Source organism: Anneissia japonica, unplaced genomic scaffold (assembly GCF_011630105.1).
Source record: "Anneissia japonica isolate Jap-2015-1 unplaced genomic scaffold, ASM1163010v1 scaffold1417_len1240632_cov203, whole genome shotgun sequence".
Lineage (NCBI taxonomy): Eukaryota > Metazoa > Echinodermata > Crinoidea > Comatulida > Comatulidae > Anneissia > Anneissia japonica.
The window spans coordinates 534,327-557,624 of record NW_022727891.1 but is presented as its reverse complement, the minus strand read 5'-3'; the positions used below and the strand labels follow the sequence as shown (position 1 = coordinate 557,624).

Below are 23,298 nucleotides of genomic sequence, written 5' to 3'. Positions count from 1 at the left end.
GATTATGTTGATAGCAATATGATAGTATTACTAATGATAATTTTTTTTATTATGATTACAACAAATTAATAATGATAATAATAATAATAATGTTAAGGATAATGGTAATGATAATAATGTTAAACATAAATGATGATAATGATGATGATATTGATGGTGATGATGAGGATAATAAACCTAATGAAGATGGTGTAAAATGGTAATGACATTATTAGCATGAGGATGTCAATAGTAGTAATGGTAATGATAATGATAATGATACTAATGATAAATTTATTGATTGCGATGATGATGAAGACGATGACTTTAACTATTAACGATGACGATAATGATAATGACGGAGGACATAGTCGATTCACTTGGTTATACTGTATGCATACGAGTGCATTTGGACTTTTAATTTAAGGCAACCATTGACAGAAAATAATGTTTTATGAACTAGATATCTTGTTAAATTTATGTGAAGAGGAATCGAAGTAACTATTTAATACAGGAATAAATGATACCAGCATAAATCATAAAAATGGGTCACGTTTGAGACGATAAAAGGAAAAGTATTATTTAACTAGGGCGGATCCAGAAATGTCCAAAAGGGGGAGCCGGTCGAGAGTCAAAACTACCCATGGAGAGGGAGTGTTCCGGGGGCATGGCCCGGGACATTTTTTGTTTTCTAGACGGGCCGGAAATAACCTCTGAGGCGTTTTAGGCGATTAATTTCTTTTTCCTTTTTTTTTCTTTTTTGTTTTTTTTAACTTTCGAAAAGTCCCGGCCATTCTAAATCCGTCCCTGTTTAAGGGGGGGGGGGGCGGAGAGTGTAGTGGTTCCATGAAAGCCAGAACTCAAAGAAACCTTGTGAAACCCAGGTGAATATCTCTTGTGAGTGTCATGGTAAGCTCTCTGTAGCCGATGCACTCAACCATGTAAAAAAAAAATATAATTTCATTATCATTTTCCTGCAAGGGTAAGAGTTTTTTCGTCAAACCAATAAACCCCTTTCTATTCTATTCTATTCATATTTATTTATATAGCGCCTTTCTTTGCAGATACGAAGCGCTTCTGTCCCTGGTCATTGGATCCACATGCATAAGTTATTGCTGTTATTGCAGGAGCAAGCAACCCCACCAGGTACCCATTTATACTGCTGGGTGGAGAGAAGCAATGCAGATAAAGTGCCTTGCTCAAGGACACAAGCGAAATGCAGAGCAAGGGATTGAAACCCCGACCTGAATGTTGGGAAACCAAACCTTTCACGCTGCGCCAAACCGCTTCTACCTTGGTTATGGGCCTCAGTTATAATAAGGATCGTGAATTATCAGTAGAGTTCGTTATGTTCTTTTATGTGGTGATACATTTTAATGTGGTACCGTACTGTTAATTTTATATGACGAAAATCAGGCTCTTTAGAAGCAGCTACTTGAATCATATTTGTACAAAAGCGGTTTCTTCGCCCTCTCAAAAAAAAAAATTAAATTAATTAGCTTTTTTTTTTTATCGTGATTATGATTATGCTCTATTCTATTAAAAAAAACTTCGCGAATTATCAATACATAAATGCGAAACACATGTCTTGATTCACAGATGTTCTATTGTAATTTGCAAGGTTATCAATAGTTTATTCCTTAACTGACCTGTTCAAAACAAATATACGAATGATGCATTAGGCGCATGAAATAATGTCAATAATAAGCTTTTTGATTCGTCAGTGATTTTAGCAAAGAAAATATGGGCGCCAGTCTGCCTTTGGGAAATCTTCTGAGGCTCTACCAATATGAGTTAAATCGCCCAGGTTGGCAATTGTTGTTCCAAGTCTCATCATATCGCAATACATTTTTATCGCTGCTTAAATACCTTATTGTAAATACTATTTTATTATTCTTGTACTGTGTATGTGTGTGCGAGATACATTTTAAAGCTATTGGTAAGAGCGTGCGTCTCTTTTCTGTGTGTTTGTAGCTGTGTTTTAGGAAGAGTTGGGGGGAATTGGGTAGTAATTTCGTTGTTTGTCGTTAAATTGTATTTATTATAACACTAAATGTCAGTACAGTACTGTACATCCCTTTTATGGCCCTTAAATTTGTAGTACTGTATTTTCGCGATCTGTATTTAACTTTCAGTAGAATTTTATTAGAATATCTGCAATCAATTTATCACAACATTTTCCCTAGCAAATTATTAACAAAAATATATTAGGGGAAAAAAAGCACACAGTTGTACAAATAAGGACACTAAATCAGGAAGACAATAATATGAATAACTGTTTAATTGAACTTTGTAGGATTTTCCTCATATTTAACTACAGATGACATGTTAAGGTGCACAAACGCCTTGACAAATGTCTCTTTCAAGCGAGGCGTGCTTTTAGTACAGCCGTATAGGTGGAAATGTGGCGAATTGAACCAACGATTGCCCAGCAGTACTAACACAGTGAATACTACCAAAGCACATCCATACGAAAATGGTGTAAATTAAATTATCAATCATCAATCAATCAATCAATCAATCAATTAATCAATCAATCGATTAACCAATCACTGGATTGCTAAACAGACTATGCACTAGTAGTATTAATCAAAGGACAAAGTAAAGCAGCACCAATAAGCCTATATATTACCAAAATCGGAGAATGGTGCATTTTAATTGTGCCGGTCTGCCAAAATGGATCCAGGATTTTAACGTATACAAAACGCTTTGAAATACGCAAGTTTTTTTCTTCGAACCAAAGACTCTACCGACGCTGCACTGTAGCTATTTTCCTAGATCTAATATCAATCATTAAGTGCAACAATCGATCAGTTAATAGCTTATAATTATGTTAATTAGTCAGTTTACGACTAAAGTCATTAGTCTGACCAGTCTCAGTATAGTACAACCACAACATCTTTTGAATTAATTGTCGATAGGTAGACTTACCAGACCTATTTTATTATTCTGAAAGTAGTCTAGATGCTGCAATTTAATTTTAATTCACTGTAAAATAAAAGAGTGATCCAATACCCCTCTGACGTCATCACGCCAGATTAATTCGCTGTGGTACGGTAGTCGTCATCGTCTACTATTAAATATATCCATGTGTTTAAAATCTTCGTTAAACAAGAGTGTTCGATAAGTACATAATGTGAAATATAAACCTAAATATCAAGAAGAAGGGGTTACATCACTCAGTGTAACATCATCATCTACTGCATAGGCCTATTTTGATTCGTTTTTATGGATATATATATATATATATATCCGTTGTTTTTGGCGAATTTTGAGTGGGGATTTAATGGGAAAGAAACGAATAATCTGTAATCTGAATTTGATGTGTTCCCACAGGTGCCTCTGATTGCTATTGCTATTAAATATGTCGACAGATCTTTAGAAATTATGAATATCAAACAGTCGCCATAACATTACAAACTACAACAGTAACGATTTGTTTTTTTAATGGTTCAGTATACATATAAAATATAAGACATACAATTTCATATTTAAGTATAGCATAGCATAGATTATAATATAGCATAGAAAATGTAACACAGTAAGAGACGCATTTTCGAATGATCCAATATTGTATAAAAACTTACCTAGTTTTAATGATGGATTTTGAGAGACAGTGTGTTGTAGGAACAAACACAGAATCCATAGACCTATATTGCACGTTTTTCTCGACTTCAGCATGATGAACACACTACCTTTTATTCATGTATGATCCAAACAAAACTGCAACAGACGTTGTGTATTTCGTCAGACTCGTAGGATGCCAGTAGATACCATGAATTATCAACAGATCGTAAGCTAGGCCGAAATCGCTACTGTGAGGTCAATTGTACATTCCAGCGGACCGGCGGCTCACTGCTGACTCGCGACTAACACACGCGAGCCAATCGCAGATGAGATGAGATGTTGCTAGCGATTGTATGGCATGCGACGCCACAGCGTGTGCGGGGGAACTGTGACATCAACAACTGTGGATGGAAAACATTAGAACGATATTGGTGACAATTGTCAAGGGTGCCGTTGCAGGGACCAACGGTGATTCTGACACATTTCACATCATCCTAAATACACATACAATTGAATCAGCAAAATTATTTAACGAATTGTAAGGGGCATACGTAATTACCAACTTAAGCATCAAGTTATATTAATAAGACCAGGTGCAACCATTTACTGTACTTTATGACATACCAAAACAATAAAGAGCATTGAATTAAAAAATTACGAATATGAATACTTACACTTAAATATAAAGTAGAAAAAAATGATGTGCATTTGACCCCGTGTAGCCTATACTTAGTGGTTAACATTATAATTTATTAGATCCTACCCCAAAATGCTTAGATTGGGAATCGACCTGATGTCTTAGGATCCGGACCATCATACCCCGGGATGCAAAGTTCGATTGTAATTAATGATCTGATATGATCCGATAGCATTATCATAAATTGAACTGATTTCTAGTTTATGATATTTTAATGAAATAGGCTAAAATGTGAAAAAGTATCTAGGTACGGTAGGCCTATTATGCTATATAGTTCTTTTTTATTCGTAGGCTAGGCGTATTTGATTATCATGGATCTGAAATTTGGAAATAAAAGATGATTGATGATATGGTGCTTACTGCTTGTGATTAAGCCTGGTCTTGCTCTGATTATGCATAGGCCTATTCACCTAATGGTTCATGGAGCTCGGTTACTAGATATCTTCGTGGTTATTCATTTGAATACTTTTCTGACTCGCAATTAACTGATAACATCGCAAATTTCACTTGATATATTAACATCCTGAAACGTGTCAATTAAACAGCCATATTGTCTCACATTAAGGCATTTTTACATCATTATGTGCCTCGGGGTATGTTTCATCAGTTTTAGAATTGACGTTACTTATCACATATATCACATAACAAAATAATTCATATCATAATCATCAGAAAATATCCTAATGCCCAATATAATGTTACAGATACTTATTACTGATATCGACTTAACAATAATAGAAAAAAAAAGGCGTGAATATTATGATTATTTAAGCAAAGTCCCAGAAAAATATTGCGATCCGGTTCCCAAGCACTCGCTTTTATGTCACATTTAATACAGATACATCAGAAAACGTGACTTTCTGTCAACTGACCACTGCTACACCGGAAGATAATCCCTCACTATTTTCTGTAAGTCATGTTTATCACAGAGATTCGTTCACGGACCAACGACTGTAGGTCCTCCTGAGATAATTGAACAACGTGGCTAACCTAAGGATCTAGTTCTGACACAAATATTGACAGTTGCGTATTTTTAGCCGGGGTACGCATTACTATCATGGTAATCGATTTGCTATTTCTCCAGTAAGCCTATCGGGCAATCTCTCCCCAATATTTTATAGTCGAGCTTTCTGCCAATTACCATGACGTGACGGTAATGCACCCGCTAAGTCCTGTCCCTCTATACCTAAACCGTTTAAGACGATCGTCATAATATGACGATCTGAAACCAGATCCGTATGATGATACCAATAGATATGACACGAGCATAATGCAATTGGAGCTTATGCTTTAAGTGTATGGATGAGTATGGCTATAAGTATCCGGCTAATGAAGCCGTGTTCAACTGGGTACAATATATTTTTTATAGGTATATTTATTACAAAACTATTTTAAAAACTCCTTTTTAATTCTTCAGCATTTTATTCATTGTTTTTTACAGATAGCGGTTTCCAGAGAATTCACTCTGGTGTTGGGCTTCCAGCTTATTATTCTCTCATGACACGCCGCTAACATGTCTTTTTTGACTTCGTGTTTGTGTTTTATATATTTTACTAGGAAGATGTGGATGTTTCGAATTTGTAATGAATAATAAATAAATAAATATAGTGCATTGACTTTACACGTGACAAATCAGATATTTATTCATTTTTATTTATATTAAAACTAGCACACATACAAATAAAATATTTAAAAATAATTATACTTTCCAGATAAGATTGTAGTAAAACCAAAATTGCGTCATTGGCATATAATAAACACTAAAAGATACAAATATTGAGAGTAAAATTACAAAAGAGAAAAATAAGATTTTTAAAATGGAGATTCAAAAGTGTTGGGCAACCTTATAAGTCATATACGTTTTGTATTTATGTTTATACGTCCACCTTTCACTCAGTATAAAATAGTGCTCTGATCATAAAGGCATTTAGCAACAAAAATCTACATAAATCAAATAAAAAACTGACGTAAATATCTTTTGTGACCTCAAATGTATAGCTCAGTTTAATAAATGTGAGTTGATGCTTCTTCTTTGTGTATAAAAAAAAAAAAAAAAAAAAAAAAAAAAAAAAAAAAAAAAAACCAGCTAAGCGCTTATTAAGACGCGTTTTCCCCTGACGACGGTTAGGGAATGGTTTGTTAGATGGCGCCCTATTCATTTTGATAGAAAACCAGCACCATACGACGTGAAAAATTGCAATAGGCGTAGGTTTATTACCTCAACATTATAAATAAGTAACTACTGAGTAACACTACTACATTTCTACTTTTTTCTGCTTTAAGATATGCTTTCAAATAAACTTAAAATATAATTGTTTTATTTCATATTAAATAAGCTGTTCCCTTTTAACTAAAATATACACTTGAATAATATAATTGGTAGTCTTTTACACATCAATAAGTTTCAGATTTTACTAAGTCTAAAATGAATAGTTCATTTAAAAGGATTTTCATTGGTTTACAGATCTACTGGCCTATTATTATTATTATTATTATTTTTATTATTATCATTATTATTATTATTATTATTATTATTATTATTATTATTATTATTATTATTATTATTATTATTATTATTATTTTATATTTTCTACCAGCCAAGTGGAATTTAATAACCTGACGCTAAAAAATATAATAACTAATTCATTTTTATTTTTATAGTAGGCATATATATCTTTATATTATAGAGCCTTCTCCGAACTACAGTGGCTGATGAATGAAATAGAGATAGGTAAATGGTTTGCATGTAATGTAACACGCTACTAAGTTTACCTACTATAATAGGCAATTTTCACCGCACGACGTTAACCTTAACGGATGACGTCATAACTTATTCATCTTGCGTTGCGGAGTACGTTAATTCAGGATTTTACGTGCTCGACTTACGTTAGTTACGGGTTTGCGCATGCGATTCCGATTTGTTGACAAAAGAGGCGAAGCTATCGCGCTGCATGTTGGGTGCTAACGTTAAAGTTAAGGTTAACGTCGTGTGGCGAAAACTACCTAATAATTGGCTATAGAACGTAAATAATGCGTAAAACGTATTTCAGAGAAGTGAACGTTAGAAGAACTTAGATACGGATCAGATGAATACTCTTTATCTATCGGCATTATGTCGAACATTGTGGATTTGTATAACTATGGTACTATTGCGGACATCAAACCGACAAAACTGCTCATATACAAATAAACCATGACTTTACGAGAAATGCTATAATCTTGCAAAAAATAAATTGAGAATTCTGTCTTTGATTAAAGAGGGCAATGTTCGTATATACGTTCGTTACTAAAATGTAAGTTTTAATCGAATTGGAGTTCCAATAATTACATTATGGTTTATATTTCTGTATAAAAAAATCATGCCTCGATGTATACCTTAACTGGTGTCGACCGGTGTCTCTTGCTCTATTCATTACGTTTGATTCTCTTAATTGTAATTTATTTTTCAATTTTTTTTCTCTGATTCTTGGAAATGTTGTTTAAACTGAATTTTCATTGAATCTATCTAATTTTTCAATTTTAAATTCATAAGGTAGATTGAGTATCGCTAGGCCTTAGGCATACACATGACACACTATTAATATAACAAATGAGTGTATGTTTTTTTTTTTCTAATTCCTTAGGTGAAAAGGTTTTCGTATACTGTCAAATAGCTAAATACGTTAATGCAAATGTGGGTTGAATCGTCCAAAAAGAGCAAAAAGATCATCGATACATTGTCAACTGAATTTTCCTAATAGAGTCCGTGAGGAAAACGTATTAAGTTCTTGCTACGGTTTAATAGATGACTGCAATAAAAGTTCCAATATCTGAGCCTCGTAATGACACTTTTATGATGCACCACATTATATGGACCCCTGAATAAAGTATGACCATGGTACGCTGGGAAGGTCATCATTTATAAATCAATGACATTTTTATGATGACCTTCTAGTGTACACTGGAAGGGTCATCCTTTATAAATATGGTTGAAAAACCCGTAAATTTAAGAAAATAATGAAGAAGGAACAGCTGTAAATTTACTTAAATAACTCTCTAATGCGATAAATAAGATGTATCTACGCACTGCATATAACATTGTCTAAATGTGTTTAGTCGTGAGACAAAATACTGTGCTTTCAGTCACGGGATTTGAATCCAAAATCCTGGAATTGAAAAAAAAACGGGTTTTGCAACCAAATATAAAGGATGACCTTCCCAGCGTACCATAGGCCATACTCCATTCAGTAAAATGGTGCATCACAAAAGTCTCATTACGAGGCTCCGATATGGGAGCTGGATGTCCGTCGTGAGACAAAATACTATGCTTTCATAGGATTCGAAACCAGAATTATGGAATTGAAACCAAGCATCTTAAAGCACTGAGCTACATCACCACTATAAGTCACTATAGGCCTACACTTATATGTCAAAATAGTTATTGACGTACATGGTGATGTAGATTAATTGCCATAGTTTTGTTTCACAACTTTGAGCGTATGCCCCTATCGTACTTGTTTTACCACTCTACACTCAATTCTGTTTCCCATCGAGTCGTGTTGTGCCATTTGGCAGCGCGGATGTTGCCAACTGTTAACGTAAAATGGGTAACGTCGATTAATTTTCACATATTTTATCATCATATCTAACAATATGCACTTTTTCCATTTGTGTGCCTCCAAACCAAAGATCTTATAAACACAAGAAAAGTAATCAGTTTTGGGAGAGGGCGGCCTAGTCGTTGCCATGGATCAGAGATAGGGTGTTCGCGTTACGCCAAAGTTCGTTACCAAGTACGTTAATTTGTTCCTTATGTTCTAAAGAGAGGGCGCATTGTAAATCGGACGCTAATTGTTACGCGTAAACGTAAAGTCGCGCGACGTACGCTATGGTCAGAGCGGTCAAGGTTCAAAAGTTTTAAATTTTGCAAGAGGACGCTGGTCACGCGTTATTACAGAATTTACACGCGTAAATCGCGAGAGAACGCTATCTTGTGTTTATAAGATCTTTGCTCCAAACGGAAAACTAGATTGTGGCGCTATACAAATATTGGATTGAATTGATTGGCAACGTGACTTTCTGTCATTGTAGATCCGGTAGTTATTTTACCACTTAACTGTCAACCCAGTTTCTTTCACCTACACACGCACATTTGTTCCACTGTAAGTGAATTTTTAAGTTGTAAATTGATTTTGATTTAAGGTTGTCAAACTAAAACGTTTGTTTTGCATGTTTTCTTGTCTTCAAGCCGAAATGAACCTGTCTTTGATAAACGTGAAATTCAAAAGTGTCAACATAAATTGCCTCATCGACAAACAAATGATTTATATCATAATTCTGGTAGGTAAACGTGCACGTATACACTGGTTACAATAAACGTGATAGAAATAAGAAATACAATTTGAAAGCTATATTGAGTCAAATCGGCCTTAGAGCCTAATTTGTCGCACGAAACGTAGTTAAGGAGGTACTAACGCAACCGACAGACAGACACGGTAACGATTACAGTCAAGAGCCTCGTTTTTGAGCGTTTCTACGCGAGTACACACAATGGTTCCTATACCCCATGGAGCTAAAACATTCTGATATGTACATTCGAAGGCAAATAATAAAATGTGCGGTGAAACGGCATCCCCTTGTACGTACGCTCGAGTAAAGTTGGAGTTGGCTGTATTCTAATATTAAATTAATTATGCGATTTACGATTAAATCGGAAGGGAAAATTCTATGAGGGGCGGAAATCCATGTGACTATCGGCCGCCAATTACGCATTTCAACCAGAATCATTCTGAGTATGTGTTCTCCGTATTGTGAGTTGATCTGTGTAGAACTCACATAAAGTGGTTTGTAACGTATCAATGTATGAAAATCGTGAAATATCACAGGTTAGCTCCCTCGACACGTAGTGTGGGAATAACTTAATTTGACATCGTCTTCTTCGGAGTGAAATTAGGTGTCCACGATGCACGGAAAACTGCCCGTCACACATTATGCTTACTGAGCACATCTCTTAAAATAATTCGCATTTACAACGTGTCACAACACACAAAACAAATGCTACATTTACAAGACTGTAGTAATTGAACGGTTTACATATCCAGGAGATTTGGATTTGTTTTTTGGGTTTTTTTTTCTGTGTGTGCTTACTAATACCGCTATTTGATTAATACCGCTATTTTAATAATACCATTATTTTACTGCGAATAATAAAGTAGGTCTCTGTGGAATAAAGTGTGAAAGGTGCACGCACAAAGAAATCCTCACGATCACACATTATGTACCATAAATATGATTAAAATTAATTTATATTTTACATTATAATAATAGGCCTATATAGGCACATGAATTCACTACAAAATCATGCGTTCAAGTCCCACGGAAGATTGTATGGATAGGCCTATATTATACAGAGCAAAGGAACAATCCCCCGACCTTAAAATTGAGAAGCCGAATCACAAACGTTGCACAAACGCCCCTACAATATAGATTGGATTGAGAATTGCCTTATGTTATACATCGTTTGCTTTGTTGTAGATATCGTGCTAAAACTATTTCTTATAGTACGTATTTGCTGCAGAACTGAACACATAAACAAATAGATCAATGATATAGAAACAATGCTTTAATACATTTATAATACCGTCGCAATTCGATTCAAAAAAGTGCCCGAAAAAAATGTGTTTTAATTTGTCACAAACTTATTGACGATTATTGTTGCACTTTTAAAAATTCATTCTGCTTAACAATGTTAAACGTAATTTTTGTCATATATTTAGTCTGTTGTGTTCTGTCAACTTTCATTAGTTTGCTACTATACGCACAATTGAATCCATGATGCTTTTGTAATATGTTTTTATGTGCTGTTTGTTTTGTAATGTTTAAAAGTTCAGGTCTCTCGTTGGCCAATTATTGTCCTTTGAAGAAGTCTGGCGAAATCCTTTTCATTTCAATCGAATAACACATAGATAAAAATATAGGCCTAAAGTATTAAAACATATAATTATTATATTTAAGGGGGGATGTAGTTGAAGTGTCTGACACCTGTTCATCCCTTCCTTTTCGCAGCTTTTTCTTTCTTATTGTGTTTGTCATTTATTTTTCTCATTGTGCAGTGATGAAGCGTAATAAATAAATAAATAAATAAAATAGAAGGCTTTAATTACGGTATATCACTTAAAACATAATAACAGATCTAAAAAAACTCAATATGATTTTTTGAAACAGAATTCATCCGTCATAATCCGTGGAATGATATATTCGCCTGTAAATACATTTTGACGATTTTTTCATGATCCAACAACTTTCATAATTAAACATTGATGAGACGATCAATATTTATCATAATGGTTATTATTCGTAACGGCCGAGATGAGTACGTGTGAGAGATTCGTCAAATGTTTTGTCAGAAGGTACGGTACATCAAGTCACCCAGGGGAACAGATTCGAAACTCATTTCTCGAGAATGCACTGAATCGTTTATTTGTAATTAGCAGGCCTATTGGCTTCACTCCGATGTTATTAACAAACATTACGCATGTGGTATTTTTTAATCCACATGGTAGCAATATCACATATAAAGATTACTGTCGCCCGAGTCTCAACATTCGTTGTTTTGCATATAACATTCAAACATTGTATAAGTTACGAAAGTATTCCTAAATGTGTAAATCCGGAAACTCAGTACTCGACCAACGCGATTCCATGTTCGTCGTCGCAACGCGACGAGGCGCGCATGACGGATTTTAGTCACAATCGGCTCAGACTGCACTGCCACTGGTAATCAACATTCGGCGTTGTGTCGTCAATCACTCACACAGAGCACCGATCTGCACAGTCGTTGCTTGGCTGTGACTACCAGGGAATAAATGAAGACCATTCCTTTATCACTGTGTAAACAAAATAATAAGTAACATCCGAAAAAAATTCGTAATCCTGTTTTCATGGACGAAATAATCACTAATTATGTCTCCCCACCCATCCTCTCAAACCAATGTCAGTATCCTGTCGTACTGAAGTGTCGGGCTAGATTTCGGCAGCGCTAGCCTATAGTCTATTTGTTTTTGTGATATTGTTTAATTGATATGATCCTTGATAAAGCTATTTATAGGCCTAGCTGTGTTTCTTCTTGTAAGCAAAAGGAAGTCACGTATTCAATTATAGAATTGTTGACAGGTATAGGCCTTTAAATAATATTCTGACTCTGATTATGATCCTAGTAATTAATCGCGCGTTCAGTAATTTTAATGGACGGCGAAATCTCGAGGCGTCTATTTAATGAGGCACGTATTACATTTGTAGACAATTACTAAATTTGTATCCTAAGATCTTTACATTTTGAACCTATGCTACATGTAGTTCAGCCCCGAGTGAATTCGGTGTACCTCTGTTCGTAATGTATAGGGTACGGCCGATACCGTAGCCAGCTATTGGGACAGTTGGGACAGTCCCACACAATTTTTCTAATGTCCACAAAGAATGGGTCCATATTTTATTTAATGGGTCCAAATTTTGCAGTTTTATGCATAAATAAGTCCACTTTTTGAAAAATTTGTGCATTTTCTTAGCCTAAAATGGGTAAAACTTTAAGAAAATGGGTCCAGATTTTTCATATTTTTGCGTAAAATGGGTCAGTTTTAAGAAAATGGGTCGAAATTATTTTAATTTACGCAAAATGTGCCCCCCCCCCCTCCCTGATTGTCCCGCACTGTTTGAAAATCTTGGCTACGGCATTGGGTACAGCGCTCTCCTATGTCAAATACCAACGGGTAGTGGATCCCAACAGAATTTGCTTCCGACCGAATTAACTGCCCAGAGTCCGAATTATGTATTAAGGCTCAGAGTCCCGAATTCATTGAGGACAGATACCTGTAACAGGGAAGAATTCGTTAAAGAGTATACACTGTATGTCATGAACTAAACATATGGAAAAATTCAATTTCATTATTTGAATTGCTGAATTGAAAATCAACTTTACTCCCTAAGCTCCATAATGACACATAGTTTATGTAGAGGAGAAGCGTCATATGTTTGTCTTTTGAGAGGGATTGCAACTTTTTTTTGTGTTAAGACAGTGATTGAATTTGCTATTGGCAATCCTTGTTTTATGTGAAGAAAGGGAAAACGTGATGTGGAAAGAGTTTTTTCCGTGTAGTATTGTTAAAACACTCCTGCACAGTGGACATTCAGACAGTTGCCACCAGAGCACAGTTAAGTTCAGTACCGTAGCTGACGACTCTACAAATTTAAACAGGACAGATTATGGAGTATCGTATTTGTCCATCAACATTTTATTTTAGGCCTAAAGCCGGGCACTAACTGCGCCCGAGTGTCGTCAGCCGACGCGATTCTATGAAGAACGCAACGAGAACCTACGCGCGCGCGACAGATCCGTTCAGACTGCCACCAGCCGGCAATTAGCAAGCGGCGTGGCGTCGCTCACAGAGAGCGGAGTTGGATTCATCGTGCGATTTTCGTACCACGCAGTGAATGCCTAGCTCAAGTAGCCCAAAGTCGGAATCTTATCAAGCTTGATAGCTGTGGCAAACTGGGGAACAATCCAGTCTGTGTTCTCTAAATTAGGGCACTCACTGCGTCGTACGACCGCCGGACGACGAATCTAACTCGGCTTCCTGTGAGACGACGCGACGCCGTCTGTTGATTGTCGGTAGCAGTCTGAACCGGTCATTAAAATCGATCAGTTGGGCGCGTGTTGTGTTCACCATAGAATCGCGTCGGCGACGGCCGTCGTGTGCAGTAGGTGCACGGCTTAATGCGGCTGGCCGCTCAGACTTTTCAACCTACCTCTTCCTGTATTATAAAAGAATGCTAAAAAGCTGGACTTCTATCTTACTGAGAGGGGTAAGTTGTTCGAACCCGGGTATGGTATGCAGCCTCCAGTGTACGTTAGGCGAATGCTTAAAGGCAGGGAGGAATGCATTATCCGAACACTTCTGGGTATCCAGCCGCATACCATACCCACTGCACGCTTCGGAGAATAACATATTCATCATATGAAACAGTGATTATGATCGAAAGTGTCTCGGACATAAATCGAAGTGAAGCTTAAAGGTGTTAATAATTTTGAATGACAATTTAAGTAACACATTACAGCGCCTACTGCTTCTTTTCATGTGCTATAATGCCAAGGGAAATCACACCAATGGTGTCCATCATGTAAATGTTCATAAACTTCGCATGCCTTTTTTACCTAGGGATTCATGTTTGCGAGGATCAACTGACGGACTAAGTGCGTTCAGTGGTGGCTCCAGAAATGTGCGACAAGGAGGCCAAATGAATCCGACTAGGAGGTCCGAATAGAGCCTCTGTCACGGTCCCAGATTAAAATTCCTGGTGCGGTCCATAGGAAGAGATTTTATGGTTTAGAACGACCACAATATTATGGATTGGCACACAAATAGTGCTTTAGAATATTATGAAAACTGTTACAGTAATTGATACGATATATATTCGTAGCAGTAGATAATAATGTAACAGCCAATCACGGGCGGAGCATAATTAATCGTTCGATGTCATTTTTAAAGCAAATTAATTAATAATATATTTCTTCACCTTGTTGGCAACAATATTCTTTTTTTTTTATCGTCATAAAAAAATGTAACCTATTGTTTTCATTCTAAATGTAAATGCCACAAACTATGCAAATTTCCCGGAAGGAACTTTAAAACGAGTCACGTTTCAAGAGCAAGACATTCGATATCAAGTAGAAGTGCCGTAACACAAGACTATAGCCTCCTCACTTTCCAGACATTAAATATAAATATATCTAAAAATAATGTGTATAGGAAATATAGGGAGAAGTGTTTACGCATAATGTGGAAGATGAAATGAGAGCTGTGCAAATCTCGTTTATTTCACATTTGTAATTTCACAAACACATGTGCACGCGTGAGAGAGTGATCAGAATATAGCCCTACACGTCATTCTACATAATATAGTATCGAATATACTAAAATATATGCCTGTAGGATTTACGAAGTCTCTTTTCCGACCTTCTTTAGTATTTATTTTCTTCCACCTTCCTACGTTCATCCATTTTCTTTATCATATTTTGTTTACCCAAGGTTTCTTCGGTGTTTTTCTTTCTACATATCCAATTTTATTTGTGGCACTTGCTATAAACAACTTAACCATAATATTACATTATGACATTCATTTAATATGGCCTATAAAGTAAGTTTATATATATATTTTTTTTTTACGAAATACGAAGAAATCGTATCGTATATATTATTCGGTATGTATTCCTGCCTATGACAAATGTAATATATATATCCAACAAACTCCTGTATTATATGCCAGATCTACGTTGTCGTTATTTCTACCAATCAATGCTGACTATTATTTAATGTGGAAATCTGTATTCTAAATGCATATCCTGGCAAGAGGTTTGAAATACCCGTACTGGCCAACATTTAACTCTCATCAAACATACATTATTCATTAAAAAAACGTCGTACTACTGAAAATTCTGAATTTAACATCATTTATTGATCCCATTCAATTTAATTTAATACATCTAGCTTGGCCCATGGGCCATTGCTGGGCCATTGCTTGGCAATAGCAAATGCCCTTACATATAGGCCTATTATTTATCGGGGCGTTTTTTAATAACACAGATGACTACAGACCCACCCACTCATTCGCCCCACTATCGTTGTAGTCTATGATGGTTTTAATGTCCACGTCACAAACTGCATTGCATACCAATTGTGTATTCAGTGAGGCATGAGCAGCGTGGGGGTAACACGAGAACAGGGACAGAAAAATGAAAAACTGACAGACAATTGTGCATTCATAACTCACGTGGTAGGGTTGAAAATGGGCGGGTGTATAATCATCATAAATACTAAAAACAATACAAAGTTTCAAAAATAATCGGAGTGTTTCAAGTCTGTTTTCATTTTTATTAGGAAAATATGTAGAGCAGCTAAGTTGAGATTATGAAGACTAAAATGATGATGAGAAAATCTAATGCCATTTTGCGGCCACGTGATGAGAAGAGATCAAATTGTCATATGAAACGCGCAACATGGCTTTATAGTCAACGATTGAGTCATTATAATACAAGTATCTGAAACTCGCTTAAGACATTAATTTAATATTGAATTATAAACAGCACTGCATAGGCTAAATAAATCAAGCCTATTACCTCAGGGTTGTAGACCTATTATAAATTATTATACTGGATTTGTTGACCCAAGCTTTTATACATACATGTATACTTATGTATTATTGAGTATTTATATTTCATATCTACTGTAATTTAGTCTCACACTTAAACGATTACTCCTTCCAGGTATGAAGTGAACTTTCTATGATTGGCTACCATGCAAAGCGCGAGTGTACACATCGCGCTGGTGCATCCACACGCTCGAGTTTAACGGAGACAGTCGCTTTAATCCAAAGCAAACGATAAACTTGACCTGGATTCTGTTTTCGCATACATAGTGTGAATATCACAGTGTACTGTACTGCTGCAATAAAAGCCTTAAGGGTTCACTATCTTTAACATTATAATGTAATGCCAAAGTCATTCAGTTGAAACAAAGGGGTATAATTCAAATTGATTTATTAAAGTGAAACAAAGTATATGTGATTATCATAGAAATGGGTTACATATGAAACGAACTATGGATACGCGTACGTATGCCCGCCTTCATTGTAAATGTTATTGTCGTTGTCATTATTATTGATATCATTTATACACAACAATTTTTGATACCGTACTGTATCATTTATCATAAATAATGTATAATAAATACTAATATAAATTATTATTATTATTATTACAATTTTTATCGATATTATTAGTTTCACCATCATCATTTAGGCCCATTTTAATGTTTTTTCGACTATATAAAAGTTACCAAACAATAAATTTATAATATTGTGATTTTTACATATAAAAATTATAAATCACTGGACCTAAATCTATTCCTAAGACGTAACGCTCTCTGTAGCATAATTGATGTACCTAGTGCTCGCCGTTAAGGCATTGAATATTATACGTTATTATATATTATTCCTATAGCTGATTTGACGAGTTATGATTTCGATGAGAAATTTATATTTTTTCCATGAAAGGTGTATTACATTTGAGCTCGATGCAGCAAGCATAGCTAGAATTCTGGTATTGTGGTTATGGCTCACCGCCTGTAATTCAAAAATAGAGGGTTCAAATCTAAAAAAAAATAATATTTACAATGAAAAATATAAATTGTATTTACATCCATCTCGGAAAGGAACATGTTGCAACACCATGTTTATAAAACTAAACGGAAGTTAACTAAACCTACGACGCTTAATTTGGTCCAAATAAAGGCTATATATCAAAGATGTGACTAGCAAAACGACGTCATTCTAGATATTAATATTAATAAACTGGTAATTGTTCTGTCTTGATTCCATTTAATTACATGCTTTTAATCAACAAACAAAATCAAAGTCTTAAAGTATATACATACCAACCGCTTTTAATTGATCTTGGTATACGGCGTATATGCTAATTACTTGGCCTTAAACTAGTGACGATGATAATAAAGATGATAATGTTGATAACAAATACTGATTTAGATCTATAACGAAAAATACGAACTTACCAATATCTGATGCAGCCAGTACCACGATCGATTATTGTCATGTTGTAGAGAGATTTTTCAGATAATAATAATAATCATCAAAATTGTCCCAAATGAAGACTGAGGACTTGCAGGCCCTTGAGATGTGCTGTCTGCCCTTGTGATCTTGCACCGCTTTCAAATGTTGATTTAAATCCCAATTTTCAAGTAATGATTACGGTGTCAAATCTAATTTATATATTCGATGCGATGTGTCTTGGGACTTCGTGCAATATAAATGTACAGTAGGCTACTTACTGGCAAATGATATTTGGTATAATCGTCTTTCTAACTGCACTGTACACTCGATCGTTCAAAAGTAAACGCTTCGACGTCACTGCGCGTTTGGTTCAGTCTTTCAGAGGTCACTGGAGTGTTATGACGATTAAGGTCAAGCTATACAACATGAGACTACAATTATCGTTGCTAAGCATTTGACTAAAGAAACCAAATTATACACATTTATGAATTTATATCTTTGATTTATTCTAATAAATAATTGTTGATTATAACCTAGGTATGTTCAATTATTCTAAAATTATAGCAAATATGGCACTTTTATGACGTTATTAAAGAAGACATAAAATAAATAAGATTTCATTCTATTACGTCAACCTATTGAAGTATCAATTCATCAATTTTTTTTCAATCGAAAACTACTTATTGTTTTTATTTATTAAGTACAAATGAAACATACAGAACTTTGTTTGTAATATAGTTATTACTGTAAAATAAACTTATTAATTCGAAATGATACATCATAACTTTGATTTATGAATCATAATTACATCATATTATGGTAGGCTCAAAAACCTACAAATTATGATCGAACAAGCAAAATCATGGGTATTGATCAGGTATGTTCTTCCTTACTGGGTGAGCATTATCAACAACTGTGTTAGGCCTACATATTTTGTAACAAAATTCCTCTCAAGGACCAGGAAAAAGCATTTCACGATGTAGGAAATCAGCAAATACTGGCAAAACTGATTTTTTTAATATAATGACAACGATTCAATGGGTTTATTATATAAATAACACCAATGCATCTTCAGCCTAATTAATATGTTCGTATATAAAACGGGATTCAGATAAGATTTATCTATATCGCCGACAGTATTTATCATGTGTTTGTCGACACGATGCGTATTTAAGATCTCAACTACAACACTAATAATAACCTACAGTCAGTTAATTTGTCTTAAACATGCCAGCTCGTGTTATAGAACAGACCTAATTGTAAAGACTTATAGCTATTAAATACCAATTCGTCCACAATTTGAAAACAACATAATCGAATTTACTAAATTAAGGATCACGTAAGCAAAATTAACGTTGAATTTTGCCTCAATAAAATTGTCTTCCAACAAATTGAAAGTTAATGTCATTTGATTAAGAAATTACGACAAAATCTCTGGCTATCGCGACTCACATTCAAACAATTGACGTTGTACTTTTTACGTATTTAATATTCCAGTGGAATCATTAGTGAACTATTCAGACTGAATAATGCCAATTAATGAAAATGAGTTCATTAGCAAACCAAGAACAAATCTTAAGTAAATAATAGGGAGAGTTTTTGTCCTAGAATCCATGCGAAGAGGAGAACCTAACTTGACTTTTATTGACGTCACTACATTCTACGTTCTACCGTCGTCGTGCAAGCAAAAGCTCCCGAATACCGTGGCAAAAACGTGCCCATTCGATGATGTTATGGTGCTGTGTTCTGGAATAATCCCACGGGCAGACGCTTTATAAAATGTTAATATATATCCGGCGAAGATCTTTATTCAAGCCAGGCTTAGCAGACGTTTCGATGTGTTGATGCAGCTTTGGCGCATCGGATGCAATAAAAGAAAAAAAAAAGCAACAATATTTTTACAGATACTTTGATAATCATACGGGTTATTATTATTATATTATATTATTTATGATTTCATTATTCACAAGCTAGCTCAAGGTCACATTTATGTGAAGATGCAAACTCGTTGATTGTAAGACATTTTCTCAAATAATACTTGGTGGAACCACTTTATTATGTGTCACGGCTTAAGTGCATACCTATACTGACAGTTTCATTTCACACAAGTACCGAGGCTGTACACTCCAAAGATGTTAAATGGAGACGATCATGTACGTGTAAAATACACGATCTGACAAATCGAGTTGAGCAACCTATCCACATCCTGACCATTCAGGCATACTAGTGCCCATGGAGTGACCGATTAAATTTATGCAAACAGAAATCATTACAATTTTGTAATTTAAAAAGCATCAAGCGTGCAATTCGTTGATGAGAACATTTCGAAGAGTGCATTATAATGTGGGTAGGCCCAAGGAACTCCGTCTTAGCAATATGATCATTTAATAGGCCTATTACCATTATTATACTCACATACAATTATGAGCATATTTTAGACTGTCCGACTGATATTTTTCGTCAACGAGTTGAGTAACGTTTTGTGAAATTCAATGATTTGACCGATCAATTGTGAAGAAAACGGATTTTGAAATATATATGCAGACCCTAGGCTGTCGTTTAAATTTATCTAAAGATAGTCACTATTGCAGCGTTGGAGATGCCTCTACAGCCTACAATCACAACATACTAATTAGCGATAAATACAATTAAGGTAGGCAAATAATTTGGACACGTAATTGAAAATCGGTACTTAACAAATGATGAGCAATTCTGAATGCATGTAATTTACTGTCTTGGCGAAAATGAGCAACTTTTGAAACCGTTAACCTTTGGTCTTCTATTGATAGACCTACCCTTTCGGCTATTTGATGGAATACGCGACTTTGGAGTGTCATCAATTACTGTAGAAAAAGAAAAAGTAGTTACTGTATAGTCTATATACTTTCAATGAGACACATATCCAAACATAATTTTTATAAATATTTCACTACAAACATTTTTTGAGAGGAAGATTTTAATAGGTCTGCATGTAATATGACACTATATAATATACAATGTAGAAATATTTGTTTCTAGTCTAAATACGTCTCTAACAGAACAAGGCAATTCGAGACAAAAAAAAATAATACATTAATAAACACATAGATGGTATAATTTCTTTGAATTTGAGTTTACAAAATATTGTTAAGGCATCTACTGTACTTGCCAAAGTTACGAATGTTTTACGATAGTGCAACGATATACAACACACAGTGTAAATTGGAGCTTACATTTTATCATTCAATATTATATTCAAAACACATACCTATATGAAACGATAAGCACGTTTTGACATCACTTAAGCGCCCGTAAAGGATCATAATACTCGAGCCATCCTGAGTCCAAACCATTCACTAATTTCTATTTAATGGGTTGCAAAAGCTTCGTCAACCTCGAGGCGTATTGTGTTTCCTATTATTACAGAGGCAGATAGTTCAATGTATTCACATGATTATCTGTAAGATAACTGAAAAAAAATCACTATTGTTTCAGCTTAGAAATATGTTGATGCTCAGTAAAAATCTCAGATAATAGATACAATACATTTGCATCTTAGATTGTTAGGCCTAATAGGCCTACTGTTCGATGAGAATTTCATTTAGATTTATATAAGATATACTACTAATGGGCTAAATTATTTTCTTAACATTTTTAAAATTGCAAATTATAAAATTGCTAATTTTGTTTAGTGGCAATATGCCTAATTTGGACCCTTCAAGATGTAGGCCTATACCGTTTTGGCGCTCGTGCCTAAAGAAATTAAATCTTCTTATCGAGTTCATACTCTATTGGACTATGTATGTTAGTTTAGGCCATAGTTCTAAAACTCAACGATACCATTTTCGTGATAGTGATGGCAGGAAGTCAAAAAAAAAAAGATAAAGAAAGAAAAAGAAAAACAAATTGATCGCCCAACAGGTCTCAGAGGTTATTTTCGGGCATCTAGAACACAGAAAGTTCGCAAGGGCGCAAGGGCATTCCCCCGGACCCCGAGGGTATTGTTATCGGCCCCACTTTCGGCTCCCTTCCGGCCCCCTCCCCTTACGACATCTCTGGATCCGCCCATGAACTGGTAGGAACAGGGCTGCGACATGAACGTTCCTTTCTTGACCCCAATTTAAGATGATAACATTATTAATAGGCTTAGTAATAATGATTTGGCCTGTATGTAATGGCGCTGCTGGTATTCGTACGTTGTTTTCAAGTCCTTTAATGTCATACACTGTGCTAACTGCGCCTTAATCTAAAATTGCTCACTTTAGTAACAGGGATTGAATCGAAAATAACTAATTCAAGCGTGCAAATTAAGTATAATTAGTACAGGAATTAGTACTGAAACTGCAACAGATCTACGATGGAGAAAACGTTGACATGCGTGCAGCTTCAGGTTATAATACATACTAACAGTTAAAGGCGCGTTTCCATGATTTCACATTTATTTTTTTGGTAACCCCATTTTGATCTTTGACATTGTAAATGTAAACATGAAATTTATATCAAAACGCGTCACGTGACCACCGACCATTATAATGCTCTGTACACGCGCGCGCAAGACTGTGACTTGAGTCATGTGAATATACAGAGATAATGACAATGGCAAAGTTGGACAACATCTCATTATAATATTTCTCTATAGGTCTATCTCTACTTTTTTTAGGTACATAATAAATCCTTTGGAGTTAACATAACTCCTTGTAAATTACAGTGTAAGCCTATATATTCTAATTTTCTATGAGCACTAGGGTTATTAGCATACTGCGTATTTTTCTAATTATTAATGATAATAATCAATACAAGTGTCCTGTTTATAGGCCTATTATTAGCCTACATAAAAACACAACATATGTTCGTTATAATTATATAATAAATATTCTAGGCAATATATTTGACATGATGTTGACGTACTTTTTGTTTGGTATACATAAACAACTCACAATTCTGTGTGTTTATGAGTTCGCCATCCTTTCAGTTTCCTATATAAATGGGTTTGCTAATATAAAGTACATGAAACGAAATTTAAAGTGCCTACTATACTTTTTATCTGCCATGTACCAGACATAATGATAAAAATAATTTTACTTTATTATGCGATTCAGTCGGACGTGTAGACACACCTTTACGGAAGCAGTGTACGTGCAAGTAGCACAGACACGGCTCGTGGAACTCGACGGTAAAAGCAAGGTAATTCAACAAAAGGACGCACATCTCGGGACATCAAAGGTTATAACTCTGGCATCGACGTTCTAGGCGCACGTGCGTCCCTACACGCTGAACGTCACAAAAACAATAGCAACCAGACTATAAACCGTCAGCGTACGTGACGATTTACCCACGCGCGTGTTAGTTGCCATGTTAGTCGCGCGTCGTGCGGTGATTACAAAGGCCTAATGATATTTTGCACTAACATTAGACTGAAATATATTCTTCATTTCAAAATTAATTTTACCAAAATTGTGGTGAATTGTCGTTCAACATCT

General features: G+C 35.1%; 1 protein-coding gene across 1 annotated transcript in view; it reads right to left on the bottom strand.

Moving 5' to 3' along the window:
- LOC117113935 (glutamate receptor ionotropic, kainate 2-like) overlaps positions 1-18,160 on the bottom strand; it is a 44,987-nt gene extending 26,827 nt beyond the window's left edge. The window contains exons 1-2 of the mRNA XM_033257448.1: positions 17,842-18,160; positions 3,567-3,947 (exon numbers count right to left, since the gene is read on the bottom strand). Of these exons, the coding sequence (XP_033113339.1) occupies positions 3,567-3,660 (94 nt within the window). The 5' untranslated portion in view covers positions 3,661-3,947; positions 17,842-18,160. The remainder of the gene's footprint in view (positions 1-3,566; positions 3,948-17,841) is intronic.
- Positions 18,161-23,298: the final 5,138 nt, after the last annotated feature.